Source organism: Pelophylax lessonae (genome assembly GCF_965119305.1).
Source record: "Pelophylax lessonae genome assembly, chromosome: 5".
NCBI classification, from domain to species: Eukaryota; Metazoa; Chordata; class Amphibia; order Anura; family Ranidae; genus Pelophylax; species Pelophylax lessonae.
The window spans coordinates 270570830-270593226 of NC_138772.1; the positions used below are offsets into that span (position 1 = coordinate 270570830).

Consider the following 22397-nt stretch of genomic DNA (forward strand, 5'->3'; position numbering starts at 1 on the left):
CAGACTATATTATATTGACTAAACTTGATGTTTCAAATCAAACATTGGGCTAAACCCAATATTTTTTGTTAAACATTGAATGAACAATCCCTAGACACCAGTCACAATCTATTTTTTCTGTTAACAGATATGTGGAGACCCTTTGTGTTAAATCCCTTACCCCTTTTGGTGCAAGTTTCCCTCATTGCCTGGAGAGCCGTTCTCTCAACCTTCAAGATGCACTTTCAAGCCCTCCATACCCCTATTACACTTTAAATACTGGAACTTCTAATTCCAGATCGTCCTACAAAGCCATGAAAGTCCACAGGCATATCTACAATTGAAGATCTATATAGGGAACACAGCCTCAAAAGCTTTGGAGAAATTGTCATTGAAGTTGACTTACCAGAGACTGAATAATTCAATTGTACCCAAACTGGAACCGCTTGCATACAATTCCCGACAACAAATGTCTGTTCCTACTGCAGTATGGCAGTTCTATACCTCCCCCACAAAAAAACAGAGAGGAACCTTCTTATTTTAGAACATTCTTCATGACAAAGCATACTCCAATAAAAATGTTGCAATCATCCAATGGGAACAAGAACTCTGAGCTTCATTCACAGACCTGCAATGGCTCCCAGCTCTTATTTCTGTTTATAGAGCCAACAGCTGCATTGAAAACCAACTCAAAAAGTTACTCAACAATGCTACATACACCATATCAACTTGCCAAATTCTACCATTCACAATTTTGGAGAGGATGTGGCTCCATAGGTACATTGATACAAATATGGTTATTGTAAATACATCAGCAGCTTCTGGAGAAAAATATTTCAAACTATGTCCAAAGTCACGGGGCATAAAGGAAGACTCCCACCAACCAGCTTTGGTGATTCTAAACTTGGAAATAGAGGATTTCCCAAATGAAATGTTGTACAGTCACCTATATTTTACTAGCAGCCAGAGCCACTATCCCCAGACAATGGAAACAGACCTCTTCTAAATCCTCAACCTGTTGAAAAGGTAAAAAAAAAAACACTATTTATGAAAAATGTTGCTGTAGCTATCAGACATGACAAATTCCCACCCTTTCATAAACTCATGGAAAATTTGGGCATTGTGGGCTAATCATACACTATAATTATGGTCCATAAATGCTGTATTCTCTTGTTTAATGTACTCTTATCTCCCTAGTTGTACTACCTGCAACTATCACCTTGTATTTTTACGCCTCCAGGCAGGGTTTGTATTTTGTTATGTAAAACTAAAATGGGATTTTTGACTTACCGTAAAATTAATTTCTCTGATGTTCATTGACGGACACAGCTCCTTATCTTCATAAACCATTGGGTTTTACTGCCCCCTACAGGAGTGGGACACTAGGCAGAAAAATAATCCAGCTACACCTATGGGCAGTCCCAGGGGGTATACTCCCCTCTCTCTGCTATAGGTACTCAGTTTTGTTAGTGTCAGAAGAATTACAACTCAGAGGGGTGGGTGCTGTGTCCATCAATGAACATCAGAGAAATGGATTTTACGGTAAGTCAAAACTCCCATTTTCTCTTCTGTTCATTGACGGACACCGCCACTGATCTTCAAAACCATTGGGAAGTCCCAAAGCAGCATTCAAAATGAGGGGAGGGAACTGCAAAAAAACAGGAGCTCAACCAAAACAACTGGAGCCCACCTGAAAAAAAAATACACCCTCAAAGAGGATCAAGTCCTTTAAACAGCAGCCTGCAAAACATGGCAGCCAAAAAGAAGCATCTACAGATGCCAACACATCCACTTTATAGAACTTTGTGAAAGTGTGCACCGACTATTAGGTGGCCACCTTGCAAACCTGTGGCACCAACGCCTGATGACGGAAGGCCTAGGAGGCACTAAGTGCCCGAGTAGAGTACACCTTGTCAGGGAAAGGAGGAACCTGACCCCAGATGGAATAGGCCTGAATAACCGCCTTGTCTGGAAATGATTGCAGAGGAAGCGGATAACCATTTCCTGCAGCCCATCCGTGAGCACAAATAGCGAGTGGCTAACTAAAAGACTCCGTCGCTGCCAGGTACACCCTAATTGCCCAGACCACATCCAAAGCATGCAAAGCAATTTTCTTGGGATGTTTAGCCCTGGGACACAGGGAAGGCAACACAATGTCTTCATTCAAATGAATATCAGAGACAACCTTTGGGAGGAACGACAGACAGGGGCGAAGAACTTCCTTAGCTCTGTGAATGACCGAGGTGGACAAGATAACGTCGCAAGTTCTGACACCCTGCACGCAGAGGTGACAGCCACCAAAAAGCCACCTTCTGAGATAGCGCAAGCAAAGGGATCTCCTGACATTTTTCAAAGGGAGGCTTTTGGAGGACCAAAAGCAACAAATAGGGGTCCCAAGGCGGCAACTGAGACCTCACTGGAGGAACCAAAATTCGGAAACCCTGAAGAAAGGTACGCACCATGGAGTGTGCAGCCAAGGGATGTTGGAAGAAGAACGCCAAAGCCGACACCTGGCCCTTGATGGTGCTCAAGGCAAATTTCTCTTCAATCCCCCATTGAAGGAAGCTCAAGATCTGAGCCACCGAGAAGGAGCGAAGATGAACCCCAAGAGACTCACACCACGCATTGTACGTCTTCCACATACGATAGTAGATATTTCTAAAAGTAGATTTTCTAGCTTTTAAAAGCTTTGGAATCACCGACTCAGATAAACCTCTATCCATCAACACCTGGTGTTCAACAGCCAAGCCGTCAAAGCCAGCGACTGAAGCAGGATGGAAGATTGGTCCTTGGGACAGCAGATTCTCCCGGAGAGGAAGCTTCCAAGGAACGTCGGCGACCAGCCGCACCAGCGTACAAAGCCAGCGAGGCCAGTCCAGAGCCACTAAGATGACCAGAATCCCTTCTGCCTCTATCCTGCGTAGAAGCCTTCGCAGAAGCAAATCAGACGATACTGACCCCACAGGGCCACCAGCGCATCTGTGGCATCCGCTAGAGGATCCTGTGACTGAGCCACAAACCTCTGTATCTTTCTGTTGAGCTGAGATGCCAACAGATCAACCTCGGGGATGCCCCACCGGAGACACAACTGATGAAACACCTCCACTCCCCTTGGTCCAACGCCTGCCGACTGAGGTAATCCGCAAGCCAGTTTTCCACCCCGGAATGTATACAGCGGAGAAGGCTAGAACAAAAAACGTTCCGCCCACCTTCGAATGCCAGCTACCTCCAGAGCCGCCAGGACACTTTTTGTGCCCCCTTGGTGATTGACATAAGCCACAGCCATGGCATTCTACGATTGAATGCACACTGGACATCACTGAAAACGATCCATTCAATAGTCCAGGCACAGTCTGATCGCTTGAAGTTCCAAGACATTGATTAGTAGTCTGGACTCTTCCAGTGTCCAGACCCCCTGAGCAGAATTTTTGCCGAGGATGCCTTCCCAGCCGGAGAGGCTGGCATCCGTGGTGACCACTATCCAATACCAAGGGAGGAAGGATTTGCACAGCCGAAGCGCCGGAGAACAAAGTCACTATATCAGGGACTCCTATGTTTCTCGGCTCAGCCGGATCCGATTGTCCAGAGACTGCAGATTATTGTTCCATTTGCCCAGAATCTCCTCTTGCAGGGACCTTGTATAGAACTGTGCAGACGGAAACGCCTCAAAAGGTAGACTTTATAATGCCCAGCACCCGCATACAAGTACGGAGGGATGGCCATCTGCTGGACAGCAGGGGACGAATTGCAGCCTGCAATTTCTAGAGTATGTCCAGACGAAGGAGCACTCTGGCTAAGGCCCAGTCCAGAGTCAGACCCAGATATTCCAGCCGAAAGCAGAGCAGACTTTTGGAAATTCAGAATCCAGCCAAAGTCCCTCAGAGTTCGTATGGTGATTTCCAGGTTTTCCACCAGAGCAGTAGGGGACTTCGCTCGCAGAAGGAGGTCGTCCAAAGAGCCCGGTACCGCGATCCCCCCCCTTGGCGCAACAATGCTTGCACTGGAGATAACACTTTTGTGAAGACCCGAAGAGCAGAGGTGAGACCAAAGGGTAATGCCACAAATGGATAAAACTCCTCTCCCACAGCAAAGCAGAGGAAGCGCTGGTGACCGGCACATATTTGAATTGGAAGGTAAACATCCTTGATGTCGAAAGAGGCAAGAAAATACCTCTGATGCAGGGATCCCACCACTGTGCGAATGGATTCCTTTCTGAACTTCTGCACCTGCACAAAGCAGTTCAGTGCCTTATGGTCCCGGATTGAACGCACATTGCCTTACTTCCTGGGAACAGTAAAAACCCTGAAAACGTTGTGGTGTCGGAAACGGGGCAATCACCCCTGAAAGCAACAGGTCTTGTACTGCCCCAAAGAGACCCTGTTGAGAGTCCGGGACAGGCGTAAGTTGGAAAGGAAGAACCTTGCCGGGGGACAAGATTGAAACTCGATCTTGTAGCCAGATGACTTTGTGGACCCACTTGTCTTGTACCAGGGAAGTCCACAGGTCCGGAACCCAACGAAGCTGCCCCCCACTCTCACGATATGGGTGAGGGCACACTTTCATTTCGAAGGAACTCTGTATGCACGTCTGGAGAAGCCCACTCTTGGCTTGCCAGACTAGGTTCATTTGGATCCTCTAGAAGAGGCCCTGAAAGGCTTCGAGCCCTTGTCAATCGACCCTGAGGGACGAATAAACTTATGAGCCAAGGAGAAGGAGGGCCCACGTCTACGATGAGGTTCCTTGCCCTTGATCCTTTTCTTTCGCAGGCTACCCTTTCCCCCTGTGAGACCTTTAATGATGTCATCCAGAGTAGCCCCAAACAGGCGATCAAGACCTTTTTAGAAGTCTGGTCCACAGACCAGCATTTAAGCCATAAGACACGCCGAAGGACCACTGCTGAAACAGAGAGCCACGCCACTGGGGAGCCGCATCCAAAAAGGCATCACAGAAAAACTGCAGCCCCTGGTCCAGCTGGTCCACCAGCTCAGCAAAGGCAGGGGGAGCTGTTCTCTGTTCAGGTCATGGTGTAAAAGCTTAGCCCACTCCGTCAGTTTGCGACACCAGGGCAATGGTGAATACCAGCCTCAGAACGGAACCAGCCAGAGTGTACATATTGCGGGCCACAGTCGGATCCTTAAAGGCCCGGGGACTCTTCAACCGGAATCATGGTCGCCTTGTTCAATCTGGAAACCGGAGGGTCCACCACCATTGGGACAGTCCACTTCTTAAGAAGGAACTCCTCATAGGGGGAACACCAAGTAAATCGCTTCAGGACCCCACGGGGACGCTTTGGTCGCCCCCACTCTTTAGTGACAATTCTGTCAAAATAGGCGGGGAAAGGAAATGCCTTTGCCGCTCTGGATGACTTGAGTGGCAAAAGGAACCTGCGTCCTCCCATCTTCAAGGTCTCCCACACACAGATACAATCTGTGCTTCCACCAGCGCCTTTTGGGGAGGAATCTTCCTCACTATCTGAGGATTCCGGGCGTGTGGTCGCAGACACAGGAGGGTGACCCACAGCCGTGGAGGCTGAATCAGATTCAGGATCTGAAGAGACAGATTAGAAAGGGGAAGGCGGAGGGCGCTTTTTGCTAGCCCGTCGCCCGAAAGCCACCTCCACCCGGGACACAAAGGACTCCAGGACCACCCTTAGTGCATCACTGGATGGTTGGGATCCGGAGGGCCTCAGAGAGGGGGTCAGGTGGGGAGATGTGCTCCAAAAAGACTCCATGAGTCCCCAGGGGGACTCCACCAAACAGTGTAAAACAATGCAAAGGGACAACCACCACCGCAATGGCAGCACCACCTGGTTGCCAGTCACAAAGCACCAAGCGATCCTCAGCAGAGAGGGAGAGAACCCAACCAGACTCACCACCCAGGAGAAACAGGCACCTGCAGCCACCAGGTTAATCTGTACTCCATGTGCGGTGATCAGGAAGTGGTAATATCCAGGAGTAAGCACTAGGGGATGAAGAAGGGCTCCCACCACCGAAATAGCAGCCCACAGGGCTCCACTGTCATGGCTGCCACTATTTTCAATGGCAAACCACCGCAAAATGGCTGCCGTGCATAGAAACACAGGCTACAACAAAAATGGCAGCACCACGAGGCTCCCAGGGACCCAGAAGGGATCCCTAGGCCTCAAGGACAGGCCCAGGCAGGACAGGGGGCCCTGGCAGGAGCCCACCAGATACAACCCCCGCACAGCCGATCATCCAGTCACCGGTGGCGCACCCCCCCAGGCCCCCATCGCAAACATATCTCCCTGCCCCCACCTCAGGAGGTGGACCAGACCACCCACACAGCCCCAGCATAAGTGGAGAGCAGGGTAGGTTGAGGGACAGATGAAACGGGGGTGCCTGATGGGAAGGAGAGGAACCCGGTGGTCTGACCGTCCCAAGGAGGGGCCCACGTCCACCCCAAAACCCTCCAGGGGGAGAGGGGGGACAGCTACTCAACATACCGGGAACCAGGCGGGCACCGCTCCAGACAGAACCCCTTGCCATCTAAATGGGGGGCTGCCGCCAGGAGGAACGCTGCGACTTGGGCTAAGACCCGGTCGTATGCGACCTCGCGAGGTGTTTAACTCGCAGGCCAGCCCCCGTCCAGTGGGGCTAAGTCGCCTCCGACCTAGCATGGAGCTGAGGTTTGCGCACACTAGCTGGCCAGACTAAGGTGACTATCCAGCCCGTCGCCCAGTCCAACCAGGAGAGAAAAGTTCTGTTGAAAAAGGAAAAAAATGTGCCAGGACCAGAGATCCCTGCAAGGAACTTGGTCCTTACTCCTGACTAGGCAGAAAAAAAACTGAGTACCTATAGCAGGGAGCATACCCAGTGGGCCTGCCCATAGGCATAGCCAGATTATTTTTCTGCCTAGTGTCCTACTCCTTTAGAGGGCAGTATAATGCAATGGTTATGAAGATAAGAAGCGGTGTTCCTCAATGAAGGAAAGAGAAATAAAAATTAAAAAACAAACACTTTACTTTTAATTTTCCCATTACAGTGCTCAGTGATCAAATCGCATTTAGGTTGGATATAGGTTATTGATTTGGAAAGATGAAATAAGGTTCCCAGAAAAAACACATTTGCAAAGACATTAAGCTAATGAGGAACAGTAAATACAGATCGCTGCTTTTCTTCAAACACAACACAGTTTAACTAAAAAAAAAAAAAAAAAAAAAATGGATTACCTGCAATGGGTACAGGAAGAAGTTGTACAATCCATAAATTAAGGCATATCTGTACAATGACAATGGCCCATACAAGAAGAACAAAGTAGATGTCACTAGTTTTCTTTTTTCTTAAAAATGCTCCAATGTCACTTCTCTTTCCAAAGGAGGATGAAAGGGGAGAGGTGGGAGTTCCACTTGTATCTGTTCCTGTTAAAAGAATATGTAACTTGTACACGTTCCACATTTTCAATACATTAACATCAAAAAGGAAAAAAAAAAAAAAAAAAACAACCTTTAGGAAAAGAAATACAGTTACACTATTTTCATCATTTTTCTTGCACCGAATAAATTTATATCACAGTTTTTCTACAGCAATATATAATTGCTTCAGAAGTAAAGTTCAGTTTTGTGTATACTATTTTAGTATATAGTCAGTGATATACAGCATTGTCTTATTAAAGTTGACCTAGATAACCTAAGTCATTTGTGAATGATATGCGTAGTACCTTTTTGGAGGCATTCTGCAGCTTTTCTTTTGCCTGGGCCAGCTTTTTCATCAATCCCCCAGTGCTGTATGGCTTGCAGAATGCCATCCTTGCAAGCTTTTACCAGGCTGCTCTTCCTGTTCCTAGACCTGCCACCAATGACGCAGTCTATATAATCCAGCAATAAGAAGCAAGAGTAGGTGAAACAAGCCTTTGCAGATGGTAAAGTTGATCTCTGGGTTTCCTTACTTTAAATAGTTTGTTTGGACCAAACTGGTTCAAGCTTATTAATTTCCTTGCCCAAGTCCTGCACTGGCTCTAAGCAGTGTATGATCTGTATGTAGCTTCAACTAAATACACTACACAGTGCTAGGTACCGGTTGTGAGACAGACCTCCTGTGTCACACCCAGACCAAAATAAGAGTTGGTCTAAGTGGTGTTCAGCCAATCAGAGGAAGCTTTATACTCATTCACAGAATACAGAGCTGCCTATGAATGGCTTAGCCATGGCAAGAGTTCCGGTTCTTAGTTGACTGATGTGCGCCAATGCCATGGCATTTTCCAACAGATTCCTGCCCTAATGACTCACGAATCAGGGTAACCAGCGTTGCAGGGACAACTAATGTGCCTGAAGTTCCGAAATGTGATCAAAAGACAAGATTCTTCCAAAAACAGTCTCCTGCACTAACCAGGCCTCCTCCCCAGCCTGACACACTAGCATCCGTTGTGAGATTTTCCATGGAACCAGAACAGGGTTCCCCAGCTCCAGAGCAATATTTCTGAGCCACCAGGAACAACAGTCTTTGGTATGGGGCAAATTGTCCTGTCCAAGGAATTGACCATCTTGTCCAATAATAACAGTATGTAGTGTTATAGGGGTCTGCAGTGGAACTGGGAAAAACTGAATTTTTGTAAAATCTTACCTGTAAAATTCCTTTCTCTGAGTCCTCTGACAGTCGCCGCCTCCTCTAAGTCATCACTATTGGGTATTGACTTCTGCTCCGTAGGAGTAGCTAGGCATAAGACTTAGTCAAAAAGAACAAAGGCATTTGCATATACACACCCATGGGGGCTGTCCCACTAGGTCAATACCCCCCTGCAGTGACCACTCCCAACTCAGTTTGGTAGCATAGAAGTAGGAATTAAGACAACAACCCCAAAAGAGGGGCGGGGGCGGCGACTGTCTGACGACTCTCTTACGTCCTCCGACAGTCGCCGACTCGCTAAGTCATCACTATTGGGATGTCCCAAAGCAGTGTATACATGAGGGGTGGGAGACGCAACCGTAGAAAAGGCAACGCAGTACCCACATCAGAGAAAGGAATCTTACACGCACCGTAAGAGAACCTTCTGGGCAACAGAAAACAAAGCTCAACAGGAGCAACAGCCCAGGAAAGCAAACACCAACAGCCAGGGACCCATAACAAAACAAGGGTCCCTCATGGCACTGCCGCACAGAGAACCTTGCGGCCAAAGGAGGCATCAGCTGATGCCAGAACATCTACCTTGTAGAATTTGGAAAAAGTGTGCACGGACGACCAAGTCGCCGCCTTGCATACCTGGGCCACCGAGGCCCGATGCCAATAGGCCCAGGACGCACTCAAAGATCTGGTAGAGTGCGCCTTAACAGGGAAGGGTGGAACCCGTTCCTTCAAAGCATAAGCCTGCTGAGGTCCCTCAGGTCCGACAGGTAAGCCCTGATCGCCCTGACAACATCCAAGGAATGCAGAGCAACCTCCTTAGGATGCTTAAGCTTCATACAAAGCGAAGGCAAGACAATGTCCTCATTAATGTTGGAACTCCGAGACCACCTTAGGAAGAAAGGAGGGATGTGAATCACCAAGTACGGAGAACGGCAAGATAACGCTGCCAGTTCTGACACCCTGCAAGCCGAAGTGATCGCCACCAAAAAGGCAATCTTCTTGGACAGCAGAGGCAACGAAATCTCCCAGATGTGTTCAAAGGGAGCATGCTGTAACACGGACAGAACCAAGTTCAAGTCCCATGGAGGTAAGGGCTCCTTCCTGGGAGGAGCCAAATGTCGCACACCTTGAATGAAGGTGCGAACCAGAGAATTAGACGCCACAGGGTGTTGGAAAAGAATAGCCAGTGCAGACACCTGGCCCTTTATCGTGGCCAACGCCAAACGCTGGTCCACCCCAGACTGGAGGAAGGCCAACACTCTCGACACCGAGTACGAGCGAGGGGAGAACCCCCTGGACTCACACCAGGTGAAATAAGCCTTCCAGGTACGGTAATAGATTTTACCAGAGGAAGTTTTCCTAGCCTTGACAAGGGTAGGGATGACCTCAGGGGAGAGACCCCTGTCCCTCAGGACTTGGGTCTCAACAGCCAGGCCGTTAAAGCCAGCGACTGTAAAGCAGGATGGAAGATTGGACCCTGCTCAGGTTGCAAATCCTTTGCAGTCAATTACAGCCTGAAGTCAGGAACACAGACATCACCAGACGCTGAGTTTCATCCCTGGTGATGCTCTGCCAGGCCTCTACTGCAACTGTCTTCAGTTCCTGCTTGTTCTTGGGGCTTTTTCCCTTCAGTTTTGTCTTCAGCAAGTGAAATGCATGCTCAATCGGATTCAGGTCAGGTGATTGACTTGGCCATTGCATAACATTCCACTTCTTTCCCTTAAAAAAACTCTTTGGTTGCTTTCGCAGTATGCTTCGGGTCATTGTCCATCTGTACTGTAAAGGGCCCTCCAATGAGTTCTGAAGCATTTGGCTGAATATGAGCAGATAATATTGCCCGAAACACTTCAGAATTCATCCTGCTGCTTTTGTCAGCAGTCACATCTTCAAAAAATACAAGAGAACCAGTTCCATTGGCAGCCATACATGCCCACACCATGACACTACCACCACCATGCTTCACTGATGAGGTGGTATGCTTTGGATCATAATCAGTTCCTTTCCTTCTCCATACTCTTCTCTTCCTATCACTCTGGTACAAGTTGATCTTGGTCTCATCTGTCCATAGGATGTTGTTCCAGAACTGTGAAGGCTTTTTTAGATGTTGTTTGGCAAACTCTAATCTGGCCTTCCTGTTTTTGAGGCTCACCAATGGTTTACATCTTGTGGTGAACCCTCTGTATTAACTCTGGTGAAGTCTTCTCTTGATTGTTGACTTTGACACACATACACCTACGTCCTGGAGAGTGTTCTCGATCTGGCCAACTGTTGTGAAGGGTGTTTTCTTCACCAGGGAAAGAATTCTTCAGTCATCCACCACACTTGTTTTCCGTGGTCTTCCAGGTCTTGTGGTGTTGCTGAGCTCACCGGTGCGGTCTTTTTTTTTTAAGGATGTTCCAAATAGTTGATTTGGCCACACCTAATGTTTTTGCTATCTCTCTGATGGGTTTGTTTTGTTTTTTTCAGCTAAATGTTGGCGTGCTTCACTGATAGTGACAGCTCTTTGGCTCTCATATTGAGAGTTGACAGCAACAGATTCCAAATGCAAATAGCACACTTGAAATTAACTCTGGACCTTTTATCTGCTCATTGTAAATGGGATAATGAGGGAATGACACACACTTGGCAATGGAACAGCTGAGCAGCCAAATTGTCCCATTACTTTTGGTCCCTTAAAAAGTGGGAGTCAAATATACAAACTGTTGTAATTCCTACACCTTTCACCCGATTTGGATGTAAATACATACATATATATATACACACACACACACACACTATATATATATATATATATATATATATATATATATATATATATATATATATACACACACATACATATACACACACAAAAAGCTCCATCGATTTGCCAATGGCTGCTGGCAGTTGACTTTACCTACCGCATGGAGGATATGTCATACTCTTTGCGCAATCTCTCGTCCAAAGCTAACTCCATCTGGGCTTGCTGGCTAGCGTTCACACACTCGGCTGAATATGCTACATTACTGAATAAATCTCCTCATGGAGTAGACGACCCATAGGTAGAACGAGGTACACCGCACGGAATGGTTAATGTCGCTGACAATAAATGGATTTTTGTAAAATCTTATCGTAAAATCCTTTTCTCTTAAGCTCATTGACAGACGTAGTCCTCCTTGATTAATATCAACTCGGGTTATACTGCCCTCTACAGGAGTAGGACTAGACAGGAAAGAAAACGTTCTGGCCACACCCTAGGGGCAGTCCCAGAGGGTATATCCTCTCACTTCCTGCTACAGCAAATCAGTTATGTCACAAAGCAGTGTTTAGAGAATTTAACCCAACCCAACTCAAAAACAGAGGGGCGGGTACTACGTCTGTCAATGAGCTTAAGAGAAAAGGATTTTACGGTAAGATTTTACAAAAATCCATTTTTCTCTGTCGCTCATTGACAGACGTAGTCCTCCTTGATTAATATCAACTCGGGACGTCCCAAAGCAGTGCCACAAATGAGGGGTGGGAAAATGGAAATCAAAATCCAATCTAGAAGGCCCAACCGGTGCCAACTAGAAGTTTTAAAGGCTCATCAATCACACGATGAGACTCAACTGAAATTCCAACGGAAAAAAACCCTCGAGGTAGACCACCGGTCTCCTCAAATTGCGGCCTGCAAAACCTTGCGGCCAAATGAGGCATCCGCCGATGCCATCACATCAACTTTATAAAATTTTGTAAAGGTATGAACCGACGACCAGGTAGCCGCCTTGCACACCTGGACCACTGACACCTGATGGCGGTAGGCCCAGGAAGTACTGAGCGCTCGAGTGGAGTGCGCCTTAACAGGGAACGGAGGATTCCGACCCTAAATAGAATAAGCCTGTACCACCGTCTGTCTAATCCATTTGGAGATAGTCGCGGCAGATGCAGGCAACCCCTTTCTGGGGACATCCGTGATCACAAAAAGTGAATCCGTCTTACGGAACGATTCCGTAGTCTTCAGGTATATCCTGATTGCCCGAACCACATCCAAGGAATGCAACGCATATTCCTGAGGATGATTGGGCTTAGGACACAAGGAAGGTAGCACAATATCTTCATTCAGATGAAAATCTGAAACCACCTTAGGAAGAAAGGATGGCTTCGGATGAAGAACTACCTTATCCCTATGAACCACTAGATATGGGGAATGGCATGATAATGCACCCAGTTCTGACACCCTGCGTGCAGAAGTGATAGCCACCAAGAAGGCCACCTTTTGGGATAATGTAAGCAAGGGAATCTCCCTGATATTTTGAAAGGGAGGTTTCTGAAGAACCGACAAACACCAAATTAAGATCCCAGGGCGGTAAGGGCGCGCGCACTAGCGGAGCCAAGTGCCGCACCCCCTGGACACCAAGGAATGAGTAGCCCAAGGCTTCTGAAAGAAGATTGCTAATGCTGAAACCTGACCCTTGATAGTGCTCAAGGATAGTTTCTGCTCAACCCCCTTTTGCAGAAAAGCCAAGATTCGGGTCACCGAATAGGTACGTGGGGGAAATTCCAAAGATTCACACCACGCGATATAAGTCTTCCATGTGCGATAATAGACTTTGCTGGAAGTGGCTTTCCTTGCTTTAATTAGAGTAGGAATAACTGAAGCTGACAACCCTCTGTCCTTCAGTACCTGGGTCTCAATAGCCAGGCCATTAAAACCAGCGACTGTAAAGCACGATGGAAGATCGGTCCTTGAGACCGCAGATCCTCCCTGAGAGGAAGTCTCCAAGGAGTGTCCGCGACTAGCCTGTCCAAGTCGGCGTACCCGGCTTGACGAGGCCAGCTCGGAATTTCCAGGATAACTGGAGTTCCCTCCACCTCTATCCTGCGGAGAAATCTCAGCAGCAATTTGAGAGGGGGGGATGACATATAGTAGCTGATACTGCCTTTACAGGCCGTTCAGCGCATCTGCTGCGTCCGCTAGAGGATCGCGGGTGCGAGCCCTGTTGAGCCAACCTACCAACAGATCCATATCCGGGGTGCCCCAATGAAGGGACAGCTGGTGAAATACCTCTGGATGAAGAGACTATTCCTCTTGATCCAGAATCTGACAGATGAAATAATCTGCCTGTCCACCCCCGTGATAAATATCGCGGAGAGAACTGGAACAACTGTTCCCCCAATAAGAATGTTGGCCACTTCTATGGCCGCCAGGGCACTCTTGGTGCCCCTTGGTGATCGACCCAAGTCATGACCGTGGCATAGTCCGATTGGATCCGAACCGGGCTGCCCTGGAGCTGCTCGGTCCAGTAAATCAGACAAAGTCTGATCGCTCTCAGTTCCAACACATTTATCGGTAACCTGGAATTTATCAGAAGAAATGACTTCCCCTGGCTGAGCATCATAGACCGAAGCCGCCAGACCAGAGCCTCCCTGGTCTGCTCACTCAATCGAATCCGATTGTCCAGGGAATCGGGATTCCGATTCCATATGAGAAGAATCTCCTCTTTGGAGAATTCGGGTATGAGACTGGGCAAACGGTACTGCCTCTAAGGAGGCGACCATCAATCCCAGCCAGTTGACAGACAGCAACATCCGAATCATTGACTGAATCTTCTGGAGTTTCTCCGCATGGAGAAACACTCTTGCCAAGGATGTATCCAAAATTAGGCCCAGATAGTTCAGTCTCCTGGTGGGAACCAGGGATGATCTTTGGGAAAAGCAACGAAAACGCTGATTTTCTGCGAAGATGGGGATATAAGATAGGCATCCCAAATGTCTATGGACGCCAGGAAATCCCCCTGATGCAGGGAGGCCCCCACTGTATGGATGGACTCCATCTCTTCCAAGACCAGAATTGGACGCACCTAGCCCTTTTTCCTGGGCATTGTGAACAAGTTCGACTAGAACTCCTCCAAGGAATGGGAACTACCACTGCTTGTTGTATCAAGCTGTCCCCCGCAAAGCTTTTAAGCGACCCGGGGATGTCGACTATTGGAAGGGAAGAATCGCACCGGTGGAAGTGATCGAAACTCGATCTTGTATCCCGACCATATGACCTTGCGAACCCCTTTATCCGGGATTCTGGAAAGCCCTGGATCCGGAAACCGGTGAAGACGTCCCCCACCCTAGAGATGGGTGGGGCCCATTCTGTCAATCCAACGGGATAACAGTGGCTTTATTTAGTCTGGAAATCGGTGAGTCCACTATTGGTGGTACCGTCCATCTTTGTAATGAGGGATTCCTCAAAATGATAGCGCCTAGCCATGCGTTTGGAAATAGCAGGGCTCATTAACGGACGACCCTATTTGGGCAAGGGAAACCCTTCACCATTTTGGTAGGCTTGCTAGTACCAAAAAAGGAATACGAGTCTCAACTACCTCTGCCGGTGTAACCTCAAGATTTAAGGCGTCCTCCTTACTGTCTGAGGAGACCGTACCTGAGACAACAACCCCAGAAAAGGGACTGCAATGACCAGCTCAGAATCCGTATCTGAGGTATCAGATGACATAGGGGTAGGCGGGGGTCGCTCTTCTTGACCCCCGTCCCTGACAGGCTACCTCCACCCGGGATACCAAAGACTCCAAACCTGCTGATAATGCATCATCACAAGTGGGGTACTGGAGGGTCCTGCGGCCACCCTGAGGGGATCAGGTGGGGATACATGTGTGGCAGGGTTCATGTAACAAGACACTTGCCAGCAAACACAAAAAAATTAATTGCAAGAAAAAAACATCTTTTTTTTTTTTTAACTTAGTCCCCCAGCGTAGTAGCGCCCCTCAGTCTACCTGCTTGGACCCCTCAGAAAGAGAGAGAGAGAGAGAGACCCCAAGGCTCGCCTGATGCACAGAAGTTTATTATCAACCTGCTTCCAGCACTGTCTGTTACAGACAGGAAGTCTTTGGCTTGCTTTCCCTGGGCCAAGGAGGCGGCTCCGCCCCTTTACACGCCTTCCGGCGCCTCCCAATTACTCCACGAGGTGTTTGGTCACCTCAAACATGGCCGCCCCCATGCTGGAGACACGAGGCTACGCCAATATGGCGGCCTCGTGCGATCTGCAGGAAAATGGCGGCGGCCTATGTGGGATAGCTGCGGCTTGCAAGTTAGCAGCGGCCTGCGGGATGTGTGCATTCGGCCTGTGCGGCCTGCGGAAGTGCCTCGGCCTGCGGGAGGTGTCCTCGGCCTGCGGGAGGCTGTGCGGCCTGTGGAAGTGACCGGCTTTCTGGAGGGATGGCGATCTGTGGCTGCAGTAACTCAGGCATAGGCATCGGCCTGTGTACACACTAGACAGGTAGGATACCTCTATACCTCAATAGTAATGCCTTTTAGTAGTCTGCTACTGACTTCAGTCACCCTTACAGTCATATAGTGACTTTAGATAGTCAGCTCCCAAACCAAGCCTCCTGGTTTCTATTCACAAAAATCAGACTCAAATTGGGGGATCTGTGACCTGTTATAGGATAGAGAGGAGACCCAGAAACTGAGTGTCCGACCATCCCTGAGAGGGGCCCGCGTCCACCAACAAACCCGACAGGGGGAGAGGGGGAACATTCTACTCACCATACCGGAACCAGGCGGGCGCCAACTCCTGACAGAACCCCTCTCCACCGGGGTGGGGGGGGCTGTCGACCAATACGGACGCCGTGACTCTGTTGGTCATTGGCGTCCAGGCGAGACGTTTAACTCGCAGGGTCAGTCCCCGTCCAGTGGGACTATGTCGTGGCCGACCCAGCGCGGAGCTATGGCCTGCACGCGCTCGTAGGCTGAACTGGGGTGACCACTGGATCTCAACATCCAGCCCGTCGCCCAGTTTCAGCGTACTTGCTTGAAGATCTCACAGGAACACTGGAGAAAAAAAGCTGTCTAAAAAAAGTATTTCTAAAAAAATCCTGCCAGGACCGAAGATCCTAGCAAGGAATCTAGGTCCTTACTCCTAACTAGACAGAAAAAAACTGATTTGCTGTAGCAGGAAGTGGGAGGATATACCCTCTGGGACTGCCCCTAGGGTGTGGCCAGAACGTTTTCTTTCCTGTCTAGTCCTACTCCTGTAGAGGGCAGTATAACCCGAGTTGATATTAATCAAGGAGGACTACGTCTGTCAATGAGCGACAGAGAAATTGGTATTTGACAGGTTGTGAACTATAATACTCAATATCCTGTTGACTGACCAACCACCCACCTCCCCTCCCTCATCCCCACTCCATCCCCCCCCAACCCACCTCTCCTCCCCCAAGTACCCCCCTCAGCCCTCCCTTCCCCCCCCCCCTCCTTCTCTCTCCCATTTCACCTCACCCTTCCCCCCTCCACCCCCCTCCTCCAATTGCCCATTCCCTCCCCCCCCCCTTCCTCAATTGCTATTTTTTCTTCTCTTTATCACTCTTCTGCCTTTCTTCTCAACCCCCCTCTTCTATGGGGTTTCTAAACTTTACCGGAATGATTGTATCATTTTTTGCCAAAGGCACAATATGTTAAATATTTCTGTTAATACCTTGTTTGGTGTACTCATTGTGTATTTATGTACATGCACTTGTTCTGGTACAAAAATTTCTTAATAAAGTATTATTAAACAAAAAATATACACACACAAAATTTTCTTTTCTTGTGCTTTTTTGTCCCCCACAAAAGTGTAGTTGCTTTTAAAACTATGTTGCATTTTAAGCCAGATACAAAAAGTTATCACCTGAACCCTCTGGTGCATTAATTTCTTCTTGCTGTTGATGAAAACCAGTGATTGATATTGCCATGGCAATAGTTGTGGTTGCAATGTTTAACATTTGTCCAGGAAGAACCATATCTACACAAACAAAAAACAAAAACACATTATAAACAACTCAATGCAATAAAGCATAAATGTAGATAATAAATCTTTGCCTAACCCCTTCCCACCCACCATCTTTTTCACTTTTCCTCAAAACAGTATGTTCATAAACATCTTTAACCACTTCCCCAAATGGACATACCGTACGTCCTTGGGTTTCAGTGGTAATACCGGGAAGATCCCTGCACCCACAGGCATCATTCTGGTTTCATTTTTTGCAGCCGGCCGTTCTCTCTTCTTGCATTATTAGCCACTCGATGACTTCTGCAGGGGGCGGGAGGGAGTTCCACCCCCTCCTGCCGCCTCTCCAGTCCCATTGAGGAGGCCCGCAATGATGGCTACCCTATACAGAGAGGAACTGACGTGGTTCCCCTCCGTAACCCTGGAAAATGGGAGCGACGAGTATTCGTTACTTCCAGGTTCCCGCCCTTTTACCTGGCAACCAGCGGCCAGAAAAGCAGCCGATCTGACCAATCTTGGTCTGATTAGCTGCATGGGAGGCAAAAATTATGATTTTATTTATTTTTTAATAAAAAATTATGTAAAGCGCCCCATCCCACCGTGCTTACGCGCAAATGCAAACACATAAGTGAGGTATTGTAGCAAACGCCAGAGCAAGAGCAATAATTCTAGAACCAGACCTCCTGTGCAACTCTAAACTGGTAATCTGTAAAGTCGTTTAAAGTGTCGCCTATGGAGAAATGTAAGCACCATAGTTTGCCGCCATTCCACGGGCAGACGCAATTTTAAAGCGTGACATGTTAGGTATCTATTTACTTGGTGTAGCATCGTCTTTTGCATTATGCATTATGTGAAAGCTCTCGCGGTACGATTGTGTGTATTGACTTGCTAATTCTAGTCCAGTGTTTCTCAACTCCGGTCCTCAGGGCACACTAACAGGCCAGGTTTGCAAGAAAACTAAAATACATCACAGATGATATAATTTGCTGCTCAGTGATTGCAGTATTCTAGTCTGCATCTCCTCAAGGTAATACTTAAAATCTGGCCTGTTAGTGTGCCCTGAGGACTGGAGTTGAGAAACACTGTTCTAGTCAGTTCAAAATAAAAAATGAATACAAATATATTGCAGCAGCTTTAAATTAATTAAATATACAAAGTGATTTCCATTGTAAATTTACAACCACTGAGCTGCGCAAAAAAAGTGCATGTGCAAATAAGTAAATCACATAATACATGATATTGTTAAATTATAAAGATATAAACTGTCAGCAGTCTTTAAATAAAGCTGCAAAGGAAATTGTCCAAATATACTCCGTGTATAGTGCAGTTCTTATGGAAAAAAAAAAAAATCTAATTGGTGAAAGGGATATCAGATCATTAGGATGATTGGGTCACCATAAATCCACCACCAACGTGACACCTCTCCCATCAGCTGGCAACTCACCACAAATTATTGCCCCCCCCCCCCCCCAGTCTCATGGTCAGGGCTCATGTGCAGTGGGAACACTAGTAAAAGGATCATCCTTAGATCATCATCCTGCAACGTCTTTTCTCTCTCAGACAGCCCGTCAAAATGAACCAAAAAAAGAGAAAGCTCCACTAGTGTAATATTGTCTTAATTTCGATTAAAATTTAAATCCCACAAACATTGCATTTACAAGATATCATAATGCAAAGCGCATGGATATTACACATAGGGGGTCTGGAGCATTCCCTTAGTCCTCACCACCTCAACGCTGGTATACCGGCAACACAATATCTTCATTCAAATGAAACCCTGAGACAACCTTAGGAAGGAACGACGCCTGACAGGGTTGTAACACCACTTTGTCCCTGTGAACCACCAGGTAAGGTGACCGACAGGACAAAGCACCCTAGGCGCAGAAGTAATCGCAACCAAAAAGGCAACCTTCTGCGGCAGTGAGCAAAGGAAGTTCACAATTAATTTCAAAAGGAGGCTTTTGAAGTACCAGCAGTACCAAATTGAGATCCCACAGAGGTACCAGGGATTGCACCAGAGGAGCCAGATGGCTAACTCCCTGCACAAAACTGTGAACCAAGAACCTCGCCGCCAAAGACCTTTGGAAAAATATGGCCAAACCGGAAATATGGCCCTTGATTGTGCCCAGAGCCAAACGTTGATCTACACATAGTTATAGAAACTCCAACAGAAGAGACACAGAAAAGGAATGGGGAGAACCCCCCCCCCCGCCCCCAAGACTCACACCAAGTAATGTATGCCTTCCAAACTTGATGATAAATCTTCCTGGAAGTATATTTCACAGAATCACAGACTCCGACAGCTCTCTGGCCTTCAGCACCTGGCTTTCAATAGCCAAGCTATTAAAGCCAGCAACTGTAAAGCAGGATGAAAGATTGGTCCCCGAGACAGAAGATCTTCCCTGAGAGGAAGTTTCCAAGGGACCTCTGCTACCAGCCCCACAACACGTGCGTGCCAAGACTGGCGAGGCCAGTCTGGTGCCACCAGAATGACTGGAATCCTTTCTACCTCAATTCTGCATAGCAGTCTCGACAGAAGTTGTATTGGAGGAAAGGCGTAAATCAGACGATACTGGCCCCAAGGAGCCACCGGGGTGTCTGCGGCGTCAACCAGAGGATTCCAAGACCTTGACACGAACCCCTGCACCTTCCTGTTGAGACGAGAAGCCAACAGCTCCACATCGGGGGTCCACCACCGGAGACACAGCTGATGAAACACCTCCGGGTGAAGAGACCACATTCTCCCTGATTCAACATCTGCCGACTGAGATAGACCGCTTGTCAATTTTCTACCCCCAGAATGTGCACAGCAGAGAGTGTCGGGACATATAGTTCTGCCCACCTCAGAATGCCAAATACTTCCTGGGTCGTCAGGGCACTCCTTGTGCCCCCTTGATGATTGATATATGCCACAGCCGTAGCTTTTTTCCGATTGCATCCAATACAGGGGAAGAAAAGACTTCCCAGGGCGAAGCACCAGAGAGCGGAGCCCACCATATCAAAGACCCTTTCGTACCCCGGCTCAACAGGATCAGATTTGTCCAGCAATTGCAGATCCTTGTCCCATTTGGCAAAAATCTCTCTTTGCAGAGATCCGATCTGGAGCTGAGCAAACAGAACCGCCTCAAAGGCGGAGACCATCAGACCCGGCACTTGCATGCAAGTTCTGAGCGTCGACCGACGGTTGGACAACAGGAGGCGAATCGCATCCTGCAACTTCAGCAGTTTCGCTTGTGGAAGAAACACCTGGGTCGAGGCTGAATCCAGAGTCAGACCCAAGTAATCCAGTTTGGTGGACAGAGTGTCAGAGCTGATTTCAGTGTTCATCTCAACTCCTGTAGAGTTTGCTCTGTAATGTCCAAGTCGACTTCTAGAGCCAATGAAGACTCTGCACGCAAAAGCAGATTGTCCAGGTAAACTAGTACAGAAATCCCTTTTTGCCGGAGCAAGGTCAACACCGGGGAAAATACCTTTGTGAACACCCGAGGAGCTGAATCGAGACCAAAAGGTAACGCCACAAATTGATAGTGCTCCTCGTCCACGGCAAGACGAAGAGAATGCTGGTGCCCGACATATTGGAGTATAAAGGTATCGCTAGAAGCCAAAAGATCCCCTTAATGAGGGAATGCCACTGCCGGGCGAATGGATTCCTTCCAAAATTTCTGAACCCGCACAAAGTGGTTCAGGGCCTTGAGGTCTAAGATCAGGCATGCCTTGCCTTCCTTCCTGGGTAAGGTAAACAGATTTGAATAAGAACCTTAAAAACGTTCCGACTCTGGAACCGGCACAATGACTCCTTGCGCTAACAGGTCCTGCACTGTCCCATAGAGGCCCTGCAGCCGATCGTGAGACAGGCGTAAGTTAGAAGGAAATAACCTTGTCTGAGGCAAGGACCGAAAGTCGATCTTGAAACTGAACCAACTCGTGGACCCATTAATCCTGAATGAGCAAGGTCCACAGGTACGGAAAGAAGGAAAGACATCCCCCCCACCCCAGATACGGGTAGGGGTGCCCCTTCAGGTTGGAAAAGGCTTGTCTGTGGAACCAACAGGGCCCACTTTTCACTTACCATTTCATGGTCTCTTGGAGCCGCCCGCAAAAGTACAGGTGGATCTTGAACCCTTTTCCTGCGATCCAGATGGACGAACAGGACGCTTGTGAGCCGAGAAAAAGGGACCACATTTACGACGAGGTTCCTTGACCCTAGCAACCAGTGGAAGTAAAGTACTCTTACCTCCCATAAAGCCCTTAATGATCTCCTCCATAGAGGCACCAAACAGTCACTTACAAAGGGTAGATCAGTCAGCACCTTTTTTGATGCCTGGTTGGCCGACCAGTACTTCAACCATATCATGCAGAGAAGGATCACCACCGTCACAGATACTCTGCCAGGAAAATGGGCCGCATCCAAAGATGCATCAAAAATGTACTGTATCCCCTGAATCAACTGATCCACCAGCTTAGGAGGCTGTTGATGCCCTTCCAGATCCTGGCCTAAAATTTTTGCCCATTCTGTTAAGGTCCGGGATACCAAGGTGATAGCAAACACCGGTCTCAAAATTGAACCTGCAACAGTGAAAACGTATAGAACCAGAGCCTCAGCTCTCTTGTCCACATCCTTAAAGGATGGAGAATCCTCCACCGGTAAAAGTGTAGCCTTATTTAACCTGGAAACCTGAGAGTGCACCGTCAGTTTCTTCAGGAGAGACTCCTCAAAGGGATATCTCCTAGCGAAACGCTTAGGGTATTCCAACCATGCGTTTTGGGAATCCCCACAGAATAGCGAAAACTTTGTCAAAATAGGCAGGAAAGGGGAACACCTTGGTCACCTTGGAAGATCTGCACCCGCAGTCCTCCAAATTTACAGTTTCCCGCACCGAGACAATCAGTGCCTCCACCAGCGCCTTTTAATGCGTGGCTGCAGCGGAAGAGAATTCCTCCTCACTGTCAGCGCACTCAGGGTGCGTGGACGCAGACCCAGTGGGTTGACTCACGTCACCAGTGGGCCAAATCCACCCCAGACTCTGAGGAGGCAGAGTAAACTGGGGAAGGCGGGGGGCGCTTCTTGCTAGGCCTCCTTTGCAGGACCACATCAACCTTTGACACAA

The 22397-nt window shown here is 48.1% G+C and overlaps 1 protein-coding gene across 2 annotated transcripts in view; it reads right to left on the reverse strand.

Moving 5' to 3' along the window:
* TMEM245 (transmembrane protein 245) overlaps positions 1-22397 on the reverse strand; it is a 420809-nt gene that overhangs the window by 288423 nt on the left and 109989 nt on the right. For both annotated transcript variants that reach the window (XM_082259498.1, XM_082259497.1), the window contains exons 4-5: positions 17191-17304; positions 7169-7357 (exon numbers count right to left, since the gene is read on the reverse strand). In XM_082259498.1, coding sequence (XP_082115624.1) covers positions 7169-7357; positions 17191-17304 — 303 coding nt within the window. The remainder of the gene's footprint in view (positions 1-7168; positions 7358-17190; positions 17305-22397) is intronic.